The 12,872-nt window shown below is 46.2% G+C and overlaps 1 protein-coding gene across 4 annotated transcripts in view; it reads right to left on the reverse strand.

Moving 5' to 3' along the window:
- Positions 1-12,872, reverse strand: part of SARS2 (seryl-tRNA synthetase 2, mitochondrial) — a 474,855-nt gene that overhangs the window by 275,548 nt on the left and 186,435 nt on the right. For all 4 annotated transcript variants that reach the window (XM_069644221.1, XM_069644220.1, XM_069644222.1 and 1 more), the window contains 2 exons: positions 5,369-5,509; positions 5,158-5,212 (listed from right to left, as the gene is read on the reverse strand). In XM_069644221.1, coding sequence (XP_069500322.1) covers positions 5,158-5,212; positions 5,369-5,509 — 196 coding nt within the window. The remainder of the gene's footprint in view (positions 1-5,157; positions 5,213-5,368; positions 5,510-12,872) is intronic.

The following is a 12,872-nucleotide window of genomic DNA, read 5'->3' on the forward strand; positions in this document are numbered from 1 at the left end:
AGTGTCGGCGATGTCCGTCGCCACGGTGATGGCGTGGTCCGAGGCCACCTCACCTTCCTGCAGGATCTCAAGGGCCTCCGCCCTCTTGTCGTCCGGCAGAAAATCCAGCAGGGGAGCTATCTTGTACCAGAGTTCCCTGTCGTAGCGGGCCACGATAGCCAAGGCGTTGGCCGCTTTAATCGTCGTCGCCGCCGACGAGATGACTCTGCGTCCCATGGCATCCAATTTCTTTCCCTCGCCGTCCGGCGGGGAAGTCGACGTGGAGGCCGCACCCCCCCCCGCTTTCTTCCTGGCTGCCGCGGAGACGACGGAGTCCGGGGTAGGCTGCGCCCGGAGGCATAGGGGGGCCGAGTCCGGGACCCGGTACTTTTTCTCGTACCGGTCTCTTTTCGCTGGCGTCGTGGAAGGGTTCTTGAGGAGGGAAAGGCCCTCATCCCAAATGTCGTCCAACAGAGGCACTGCGAGGACCGTCTTCCTCTTGGTCTCGCGCCGTTGGTAAAGGAAGCCTTCCTTTTTCTTCTCCTCAGGGCAGAGTTGGAAAAGCTCGGATGCCCTGGCGATCATTGAGTGGAACGATCCAATCTCGTCGGGCGGAGAAGCCCTGGTGGGAGGCGACGACGGAAAATCCTCGTCGTATGCCTCGTCGTCCGTACCCGTCGCTGCCGTGTCAGTCCCCGTATCATCCCCTCGGGTGGACGGGGAGGAGGGCTGGACGGGGCGCGACGGTTGAAAAGGAGGCGGTGGATGGATCCTTCTTTTCTTGGTAGGGGGAACACCAGAAGGTCCCGGTTCTGGATCCCCCGACGGGAGAGGTTCCTCCGTCGGTAACGGTAGTCTCGTCCTTATCTCGGAGCATAAGGACTGTATAGCCAACAAAATGGCCGCTGAGTTGTCTTGCGGCGCTGGCAGAGGGGAATCCGACGGGCGAGCAGGGGCCCCGTCGGTATCCTCGACGATGTCGTCGTCGTCACCTGCGTCGGGGCCCATTCCGACGGGCTGGTCTTGTTCCACGCCTAGGCCGTGGCTTAAGACCTCGATCAGTTCCTCTTCTGAGGTTGAGGCCGAATCTACGACGACGCCCTGCCCCCCCTTCTTCCCCACGGAGGGTTTCACGGGGGTCCTATCGATGGGCACGAAAGAAGACTCCCTCCGAGGAGGCAGGGAGATTCTGGGCCCCGAGGCCGCCACCACTGGTGCAGCCTCCACAGGCTGGGCCAGGGCCGCCGCGACCGTTTCGATAGAGGGCTTGGTCGAATGGATCAAGGCCTTCACCACCTTAGGTGCGCTCACCGCCTTATCCTTGAGGGAGGGGGCACTGCCACGCTCCTCCTCTGCCTTAGAGCTCGACCGGGGTCTCTCCAGGAGCTTCGCCGGGTGCTCGGCCTTCCTCTTACCCGACCCAGAGCGTTGGCTCGTGGTTGATGGTGCCGGGGAGGGTGCGCCCTGCCTGGCGCCCGTAGAGCCCGACCGTTCCGCGCTCCCGGTGCCAGCGGACTCGCGGTGCTTGGCCTTATGTTGGGCCCCCGTCGCCGGGGCGCCCTCAAAGGTCTTAGAAGACCGCTCAGATTTCTTCTTCTTCTCGCCAGACGGGCTCTTACCCTCCAGCCAGCTGGCGAGACGTTGATGGCGGTCCTTCATGGTCCGTTCCGACATGTTGCCGCAAAACGCACAGTCCTTCTCCACGTGCGTCTTGTCCCCATGAAGGCAGTAAAGGCAGAAAGAGTGTTCGTCCTCCTTGAAGACGTTCTGCAGCTGGCATCCAGGGCAGGCCCTGAACAGCTTTCCGGGCGTCGAGCTTCCCTTCTCCTGGGCCATCTCCGAGACCGGGCCTGAGAAGCTTCTGGAGTCCTCCGAAGTGTAGCTCGACGAAATCTTCACCCTTGAGGGGCACAGATGAATCCGACACGGGTCCCCGTTGATCGGATGTAGGATCGGTGGAGCTTGAGGCTCTTTTGACCGAAAGAATCGAAGTTTTTGTGAAAAAGCGCGAAAAAATAGCACTAACGCTCGAGAGCAATAGCACGAGGATCCCAACACATGAACGTGCGGTAAAAATCTGAAGATGGCTGCCAGAGGCGGTGCTTAGGTAGAGGGCAGTCATTGGCTGTGGTCAGTATGACGCAGAGACCAGTGATTGGTTATTACTACGAAAGACAGATCAGAAACGAAACTGATACTGGTTTTTTCTTTACCGAGGATTCCCAGCCTGACGACGGGGAATATTCATGAGCATGTGAATCCATGCCAGACCCCATGCTGGAGAACTAACGTTATAGTTACTTCATATAAGCACATGGAAATCGTTATTGACGACCTCTCAACCAATCAGAATGTTCAGAGCACAGTCACTAACTACTGGTATTGACTGAATTCTGAGCATTCTGACTTCAAAAGCAGACACACACCACAATACAATTTCCAGGCAAAGTTTCTATCAACAAGACAGTCTCTTTCTGAGAGGACCTTTTTTTCGTGGCAACCTGTTATTTAATCCACCTGAGAGAAAGCTAACACATGGGAATATGTTTTCACTTTAGATAAATGATTTACTTTGACATGATGCCTATTACATGCTCATGTTAAACCTGCTGTAGTTTAACCAAGTCTGCAATTAAAATACTTAGCTTAAGAAGACAAGCTTGTTATTTAAACACTACCTTAAAATAACATGACAATGAATTTACTAACTGAGTTTGTCTATTTAGTTTACTCACTATTGAAGTAACGTGTTTACGTCTTCACCACCAAACATGTATTGCTACTACCAGATTGTGCTAATAGCCTTGTAGACCTCGGGAGAGCGCATGATCGCTTGGGATAACGACTCTTCCCCCACTTATGGCCCTCCACTTCACTTCAGTCAATAGTCTGGTGGCGGGTTATTATCCTGCTATAATTACCTTTCCGTCAGCCTAGAAGGCTATATCATTGTACACAAATATGTTCAGGTTTGAGTACAGATATCAAGATGCATAGCCGAGGGTTATAACATTGCTCTGACTTTTGTATACCTCTATATGTGGCAATCTAAACAAGCATACCCTGTCAACAATCCATACAAATAAATGAGGTGACATAGATATAGCAACAGAGCATTTCTTGTATGGAAATGTACTGAAGAACAAATCCAAAAATTCTAATTATGGTACCATGATTTACCTGAACATTCAGCTTAAAAGTACTCTAAATCGCAGCAATACAAAGGTATTATTTTTGGAGGTACTCATTAAAAATGAAGTAGGAATTATAAGCACATGTAGCTTTCGTAAAGCCAAAGATTGGAATACACTTCTATGGCATTTATGACATTATATAGCAACTTTGAAGGGAGTGTACTATGTCTGCAGTTTGTAAGTGGGATTTGGGTTAAATCTGCGTGTTTACAAACTATTGGAATTTGGAACAGGGCCGTATAACAATGACTTGCCATTTAGAGTCCGGCCCCAAAAGAGAGGAAAGAAATATACAACCAAAGAGAGCACAAGAGAAGATGGTCTCCAGAAACAGACATGCTCCAGATGTTGTCACCGATCCCTTTAGTAAATGAATAACTGCATCTAATGTACTGAAGAACGGTATTTGGAAATACAGCATAGTCTATCAACTGAAGCATTCAACACGGCTTATGAGAATCCACTCTGCATATTACTGCAAATGGGCTAAGGGCCTTCTTGAATGACTTGTGATGGGCCAATCTCATTTTGGGGCCCACATTTACTGCCAACAGCTCCCAAACGGAATGCATAATATGCAAACTCAATCGTGCATGCTCTTTAAGTGATGCGGACAAGCCCACCTGCACATAGAAAACATGTACCACTGGACATAGAAATCAGATTGAAAAAGGTGCAGACCCCACGACCCTGGGACATTTGACTACATGCAAACATCCAGCGTGTATGCTGTTCTGCCAAGCCACGGAACCGGTCAAATGCCATGCATGTGGAGGCTATGGGTCCCTTGCACTGTTAAAACCAGAGGATTTTGGATCTGCAAATTGGGAATGCTGATCCCAGGGGAACTCAATGATGTAACCTGAATCCGGCCCTTAGCCAATCCCCATCGTTGATTCACTGATATCGAACTTTGTTCTTGCTGTACCCACAATCCGCATGCTCTTTGTCGTCATTACCCTTTCATGTATTCACTCTACATACTGGGTCATGGCACATGAAATCATTCCAGTGCTGCGTTGCGAGCTTGATGATGGAATAAATGCGTCACGCAATAATGCACAGCTTATCATCACTTAGGCGAGCCACATCAGGTTATGGTGATCACGTCAGGTCATGGTGATCACGTCAGGTCATGGTGATCAAGGCTAGCGTCCGCCTGCGGCACACTTTGCAATCCCATGGAGGACACACCGTACCCCGAAATGGCCCAGCTCAGAGAAATGTAATACAAAAACCATGTTCAGAACGAGGTTGCCCCTGCCTGCCTGCCTGCCCACGGGTACTAGGATTTCGTGTGCGCTTGTGATCTGCACGATTGGCATCAACGGCAAAAAGTAAGTACATGGCATGGAATGCGTCCTTACTGTAAATGAATTGGTGTCTATGAATTGATTGTATCCTAAGGAAACCCCAGCATGGGGGGCGGCCGTTACCTCGCCCGCCAACAGCCGTCAGGGTCAAAAGGCCAAGAGAATGGCAACACCTCTGCTCTACACATGCAGGCTAAAATCAGTGGTCGAAGCGGCTGGGAGCGGTGCTCGTCTACTTTTTTAATGACCTTTTACAGCTCCTATACTTTTATTTTAAAAAGAAACCGTTCCGGAATGGTTTCATTTTAAAATAAAAGCGTAGGAAGAAGTTGAAACTTGCACGTTCAGTGCACTGCACTGAACGTTCCCCTAAACCAGGTTCGTTTGTTTGAGTGTGTGTATTGTGCTTGGGAACGGGCGTGGCGTTGGGTCTGTGGGGAGTGGCGCAGGCCAGTAGGGAACATAGTTCCACTACTTCTTTTCGCACAATTCGACCACTGGCTAAAATCACATAGAATAAGCACCTACACTAGTGCTGTCAGTTAGGCGCCTAAGGGAAAACTGCCTCATATCAGGCAGCCTACGCGCAGAGAACATGTTATCCTGTAAAATACTCTCTTTGGGTGGCACGTGTGGGGGAGTGGGGTAGGGAGAAAGGAACAGTTGCTCACCTGGCTTCTTCCCAATGACTTCTACAATTCGAGCTTGACTCTCATCTCCGACTGGCTGAAGGAAGGAAAAAGCAGTTAGTTCAGGGTGAGTTCCTTGAGAGGTCACAAAGCAAGTAAAAGCAAAGCAAGAGGTAGACGCTGCTATCTGTCCCCTTCCATGCCCGGCCACCCCTCCCCTGGGTGCACAGCCTGCTGGGCCCCCTCTTCTTACCACATCGGGGTGTGTCCTGTTGGGAAGCTCCAGGGCCTTGAGGTAGTAGCGCTCGTCCAGCTGGCACTCTTCCTGGTACAGACCTGTGAGCTGCTGCCGCAGCTCCCTCCCTCGCTGCCGAAGCGAGAGGTGACGGGGTTGCTGCGGTAGAGAGAGCGGGGGAATAGTTTTATTTCATTCACCTAAACAGGCTGAGAATCCTACATCAGTGCGCTCATTCGTCACCAAGAAGCATGGAAACAGATCGAACAAAGCATCAGAGAAGTGTGGTCAGTGAGAGGGGACAGACAGAAGGGGGTACACACAATGCACTACAGTGAGGGGGTGCGATGATACGTACAGCATTAGAACAGAGGGTGCTATGATGTGTGAAGGTGTTTGTATTTATTTATATGAAAAATCCAAAACAATGCTTCAAAGGGAACACCAATTAAGTAATAATGCTATATTCCGAAGGCATTATCAGATGGTAATGCCCAGCCTCGGCCTAAGTTAAAGGCCCGAGCAAAGGCATAACATTTAACGAGGGCCAAGAGACATTACCCACCGAGGAGGGGGCCATTATTGCTACTACAACATTCCACCAAATGAGGTTAGAATGCTCTTTCCCAAAAAAGGGGAAACATCCGGACAAAGGAATTATACCAGCAATGATATGTCAATGCATTGTTTACAATTGACCTGCCAACATTCTAATATTCTATTGGGCGGAGCAGTCCTGCTTCCGGGTGCTTTGCTATAGTGGATCATAAATGAAACACTGGCTGATTGGTGTAGATGGAGGTGACAGGGGTCAGGCCCCAGCTGCACTAGTTACGGATATTTACAGCATGAACATTCCTTTGCTAACAGGTATAATGTGTGCATTAACTGACCGCTGTGAACAGGGAAGATAGATTACACGGGGTGATGGGTGATGCCACTGCAGACTCCAGGCCAAAGCACCCCCAAGAGGAAGGAGAGGCGTTTTCATGGCAATGTTAAGGCCCTGAAAGGCGGTAATGTTTTCAATTTCATGAGGGGAGTTCCAATGATGGGGTGTGAGGAGGGAGACGAAACAGAACTGGAGTACAGAGCAGGGTAGGCCGGGGGCAGAGAGGTGGTTGAGGGTTTGAGAATGAAGGGTACGTAAAGGGGTTAGTGGGATAAAGACGGAGAAGTAAGGGGGGTTGAAGGGCGAGCAGATGGTACAGTGTGGACTTTGTTAGGGGGGATAAAGGGACGTGCTGTAGAAATCACTCCCATCAGGCATCCGAAGGCAGAGTAGGGATCTAGTAAAGCAGAAGGTGAGGAGGAGGTGGCTGCCATCTCACATGTAATGGAGGTGGGCAGGAGATCACACTACTGATGCATTAATGGTTCCCTCACACACGAAGCAGGCAGCGCCCTCCTGGTAAATAAAGTAGTTCGGAATGGACATTTCTAATGTCTTGAAAGCAAGAAAGAGGACTATAAAACAGGGTCCATCTGAAAGTTACCGCCTTAGGTCCTTCGGCAGAGAAGTGATGAAGGGGAGAGAGTGTTATTCTGCACGGCAGCAGGGGTTTGCCACTAGGAATGAGGCTCTGGGTGCCAGCATTTCAGTCCACGGAGGAATGTGTATTTGTATTTGGTATATTTATAATGCGCACCTGGCCCAGGGGCATCAGGGCGCATTTCTTACAAAGTTGCAGATAAGCATTACAGAGCATCATGATACAGATAATGGAGGAGTGTATAAATACATATTTTACAGGTAATTACAGAGTAGTAAGTTACAAAAGTAGAATAGACAAATGAGTCTAAACTAGCATCTAAACTTCAAACAGATTGGACACAGGCATGTGGGGAGGAGGGGAGCTCGTGAAGTGGGATACCATTTGTTTGTTTAAAAGGTAAAGGATTCTCTTTAAGGAAACACATTTTTATTTTTAAGTTTAAACACCACACACGTCCCTTTCTCAGGCCATCAGTACAGGAATAGATGAATGAAGTGCTCTACCTTGCAAAATATGCTTGGGGGTGGAGTTTTTCTAAAGAACAATCTTTTTTTTTTCGCTTTGCTCATTCGGAATTCATCGTATTTAATTGCTAGTAACAGAGTAAGTATATTGTGGCATGGCTGGGGCACCTGGAAAGCTTTGCTGAGAAAATGAAAATCCTTTTACAACAGTGCCGCCACGAGGAAGTTAGGGGAACTCTCCCCGGACTATTGCTTGATGTATTTAGTTTTTATATGTAAACTATAAACAAGACATTACAGTACACGAAGTCTTAATTGGTACGGCATCTGTGTTCACAAGTGTTCCCTAAGCTTTTGCAGGTATTTTCAAAGGATCAAGATACAAGCTACTTCTTTTTTTCTGCCACACCAGTGATCTAACCAATGCACTTTCTTCTGTTTAAAGTATGTCGCGAGCAGACATTACAAACGGCTCTTCTTTAGTATATAATTACTTACCTGTAATCTTCATTACACCTACCCTTCCCGGTGATGTTACTTACTTGTGAGGTCACCTACCTTCATCCAGGAATCCTTCTTTTCTTCCTGTACTTTCCTTTCTGTCCCACCTCCTCCTCATGAGGGTTTAACACCCCTCACGTCCCCAGAGCATTCATTTAATTTCCCCTTTTTGTAGGCCCATTCCATCCAAGTCAGACGGGTGAGATGGGGCACAGGAACTGTGATGAGGAAGAGTAGGACTAGAATTGTTGGCACCATGGCCTTCCGACTTGTACGGCAACCCCAAATGTCACAAAAAGGCCATTAAATTCTCGAGAAGTAGAAAACATGTTTATTTCGGGCAAAAAGTGCATAAAATATACATCATCAACCAACATATAAATAGCAAAGTACAATAAACATTTCTTAAAACTATTATAAAATGTAAAAAGTTCAAGCCTGTTCACATAAATATTACAGTACAGTGAACAAAGAACAAGCATTCATTCATATTCACACCAGGAATAACCCTGGCTATATTTACAAATCCTGCTAGTAAATTGGGAGTATATATATATATATATTTGGAACAAAAGGAAAAGTAATTCCACTTTTCCACACAGGGACGGCACTCCGAGCTGCCAAGACGTCAATAATTGTCTCCCAAAATAAATCCACCGTTCGCCACAAAATTCTTATACCATCTCCAGCTTTATTAAAGGCATGACAGAACTACGATGCATTTCGCAACGCTCCCGTTGCTTGATCATATATATATATATATATATATATATATATATATATATATATATATATATATATATATATATATATTATAGGGAGGCAGTAGCCGCCCTATAGTAAAAGTGAGTCGGACTCCCAGAGAAACCCCACAAAATTCTATTGTTAATAACTTTTGATTCGAGCAACGGATTTGCCAGGAATTTCGAAAGTGATTAAGGACTCGCGGGCCTCCCAGACTGCAAAGTTTCATAAAAGTTCATTAAAAAATGTAAAGCTTTTAAGAAAACAATACATTTTATTTTCCAAAAATGCAGCCTACTTCCCATAGGCAAATTCTAACGTTAATGCTAAAGGTATTTATACCGTGCACCGTCACCAACAGAATTTGTCCCCGGGCGCTCATGCGGATCTGCAGACAAGAAGGTGGGATGGTTTAGTCGGGTAAAGAGGGAGTAGGAAAGTGAGAGAAGTGGTGTGCTGTTGGCAGCTTCGGTTCGGTGTTCACCGTACACTGAGCTTTGGTGTGAATATCGGACAGATGCAAGACCTCATGTGCAGTAGCTGTGGCTTATGTGTTGTTTGTTTGTTGTTGCGGGGTGGTGAGTGCGAGCGGTTTGTTGGAGGTCAAAGAAGGTCATTTTTTTCCAAAACGCACAGCCCAAACTGCTGGACGGATTTGGACCAGGTCTGAAACACTTTGGGTACGAATCGTTGACTCGCAATCCATGACTGGTTTGGGGTTATTCTGTGCAGTAGTTATTTAAATATTTGACGGAGAAGGGGTTGCCTCGTTCTCAAAAATAGATGGCTATATCTCAGGGATTTACCAAAAACCAGGGTTTTTTTAGAAATGAAATGACGCGAGAGATATTTGAGGTTATACTGAGGATATGGGAAAATGAAACTCAGAAAAAAAGCTATTTGCAGGTAAAAAAACATGCAGCCGCCATCAGGCTAGAGGCTGAGGTGGGGTGGCTAGAGGACACCAAGTGAAATGTGGGATTTGGAGGAATCTAGGGACTGAGTCTGCAACACAAAGCTTTCTGTAGCCTCGGCTATAGCCATGAATAGCCGACATCTCAAAGCAAACTACGTTACAGAAACAGCATGTGTTGTGGGTGGAAAGGGAGAGAGCACGGGAGATGAGGAGGCCATCTGGGTGGTAAGGGGAGCTGACACAGATGATGGGAGCACTTGACGAGGGCTGGGGACAGGAAAGCATTTTTTTTGCCCCTTTTCCCAATATTCGCAGCTATATTCGAGGCTATAAAGGACTACAGATAGCTGAGGGTATGTGTAGTTCAGTACCCGTGGTCACTTTTTAAAAAAAAATATATTTTTACAGCTATAGTGACGTTGGGCGTGAAAAATCACTGCCCATGGCCAATGTTCCCTCTAATTACTGTTCTCTATGTGCAGAAATGGCTGGCCTTTGTGCGCATATTATTTTCCATGTGCCCAACTGACTAACGAGGTAAGCCACTTTGTGAACATGCATAGTTTGGTGAGCTATAATTCCCAAAGCGTTTGTAAGGGAGTTTCTCCTTTCTGGATTGGCCACAATACCTAGCAAAAGTACTCCTTTTGAGACAATGCAGAAAGTGTTTTATTCCACTGGAAAAAACTCATCTTTATTACAAAAAACAAGTATCACTCATCATAACTGATGTGACTGGCAACACATTTCGACCAGATACAATATTTACCGATGGATTCTGGCAACTAAAAGGAACCTCCACTATAATGAAGTAATTTAAACGGCAGTAGAAAATAATTTGTTTAAGGATGAAAATGACATTAGAATAACTGCACCACAGAATATGATGAGAATTATTGTGCCTCTGCTTACCATCCACATTACATGGTCCTGTGAACAGAGCTGTGACAACACTTGCTCAAAACCAGTCTTGCAGCTAAGAGGCATACCCTCACCCAAGTTTTCCCTAAAAACAGAAAAATGTACCAAACAAAAACAGTAAACAATAAACATATATGAACCTACCCCCTGCTTCTACCCAGAAAGCTCCATTGATATTTTTGAAACAGTAGCCATTAGAGCAGTGGCATAGGAAGGAACACTACTAATAATATCTGATTTCAGGAGGAATTTTAAGGGGAAATAACATCTTTTAATAGGGATAAAGTATCGCTATTGGCAAAGCAAATTACTTTTTTACTCCCTGAAAAATCATTTGACTCCATGTAGGGAGTAAAAGATCACCAGAGCCCTACTTGCAACCCTGACATAGGAAGTGAAATGGCAGGGCACATAATCCAGTCTATAGATTGTCCCACCCTTCCTGACCACAACCTAGACAAAATGCAACGAGAGCCTTACTGAGGCGGAAGGGAAGCAGATGCATGTTCCTTTTCTGTTAATAGCAGCATTCTCAGAGGAACAGCAGTTTGAGTTTCATCCCCGTAACTAGAGACCCCTCTTCTGCAATTCACTTTTATCAGTTAAACAAGCTGTATGGGGATGCTAAGGGCACTAAACACAGACCATGTAATTATATGGAAAAGCCCTCATCTAATGAACATAGAAAGAAACAGAAGATGCAGTTTCCTAGACTGCTCCTAGAGTTTGCTATCCTTCAGCAAACATTCAACACATTTCCTTCACTGTGCTGTACTGCTGAAACATCTGACTAGGTTTTTGAAAGTTGCTGATTTGTGATTCACCCCCAAGGAGTGTTCTCCTGGGATCAGCCCACCCTCCCCCGCCCTCCCAGTTCCCCACCCCCCACGCAATTCACAGCTCCTGTGCTAACCTCCAATACTAGTTGGCAGGGCTCTGTAAAAAATGAGAGATTTTAGCAGTAAAACACTCCCTGGGATATTTGCATACCCACACTACTTTGCAAGCAAAGCATGTTTAAAAGCTTCACTGTGCTTGTATGGGCGGTTTAAGAAAATTACATGAATCTGCATGTACACAATTATTTTGCAGTGCATACAAGGTTATATGCAACATGCCCCACCATACTATTATTGGGTAGGATTATACAAGTGCTCAGTGAAACCCTTTCTCTTTTATAACAGAGTTTTCGTATAATTATTTAAGGCCCATGCCCAAGGGAACTCTGAAAACTTGGAAAGGATGCATATTGTGTGAAAGGTATTCTAGCTGTCTGAATATTCGTTCCCCTAATATAATGTACAAGTAATGCCAGGCATTGACTATATCCCTTGTCCCTTGCAGGTCAAGTAAATGATATTGCAATGTTGCTCTCCACTTACAGGGTAATGTTAGCAATGCTTAAGTAGGAGACACTGAGTTTGACATTTGCTTACTCAAAATCCTTAGCGGGCAAATTCACATATGATTTTAATAACACATTAACTTGCAAGGGTACTGTTTCAAAGCGTTTGTGTGGCATATGTAAAAGAATAGGAAGCATGGGGGGAGGTTACACATCCAAGTAGCGTGCTTACTGACAGTCTGTATCGGATGTTTGAGCTCACAGTTGGGTTACATAGTGTGGATGACGCTTCTGCTTAGGCACCATGAGTAACACAAATTCTGGTGCCTTAATGTTATTCATATTACAACGAACATAAAACAAGTGGATGTAGGTCCAACTCTAACTCTGGTAACCTTTCTCAGAGACAACTTAGGCAGATTCAAGGTTGTCCTGTAATATCTATATGTGGACTGAGCCATAAGGTACAAGTGTGGTAGAGTCAAATATTGGCGTCATGGGCGGTGGGGGTTGAAGGCTATTTGTTTGATGTATGTGGGCATATCTGAGCTATACCTTCTGTTCATGAAGCCACTTTTTCATATTTATTTTAACCTCTTGAGGCTGTGTTCTGTTTTAGGATTTTTAGGTTTTTAAGGTCATGCTTTCATAGTAGTCTAATGGAAATAGGCTACTACAATATCAAGACTAGTTTGTATAATCTACTTTTATTAGGAGAGAAAGCAAATGCCAATCAACTGATGCGGCTTGTGCCTTATTAATTCTTGATAAGATGGGAACTGTCTGTTTGCGCTGCTAAAATTCTTCTGAGCGGCACTCAGAAGGAAGCTGGGCAAGCGCACATGAGCACAGCTTAGAGGGAACATTGGCCATGGCCAAAGGCCTTGGCCAGTGACACGATTGCCATCCAGATCTCCCATTTATGCAGTAACCAGGAGAGACCCTGCTTAGCTTCGAAGTGGGAAAGGGGCCAGCCCACATAGGCCATGTTACCTGATAAATTAGCCAAAGTTACAAGACCACATAGAGAAACGGGACGGCCCTTTCCTTGCTTTGAAGCTAAGCAGGGTCAGTACTGCTTTGAAGCCAAGCAGGGTTAGTCCCAGTTACTGCATGGATGAGCTGACCGAATGGG

Source organism: Ambystoma mexicanum, chromosome 2p (genome assembly GCF_040938575.1).
Source record: "Ambystoma mexicanum isolate Mex_15411 chromosome 2p, UKY_AmexF1_1, whole genome shotgun sequence".
NCBI classification, from domain to species: domain Eukaryota; kingdom Metazoa; phylum Chordata; class Amphibia; order Caudata; family Ambystomatidae; genus Ambystoma; species Ambystoma mexicanum.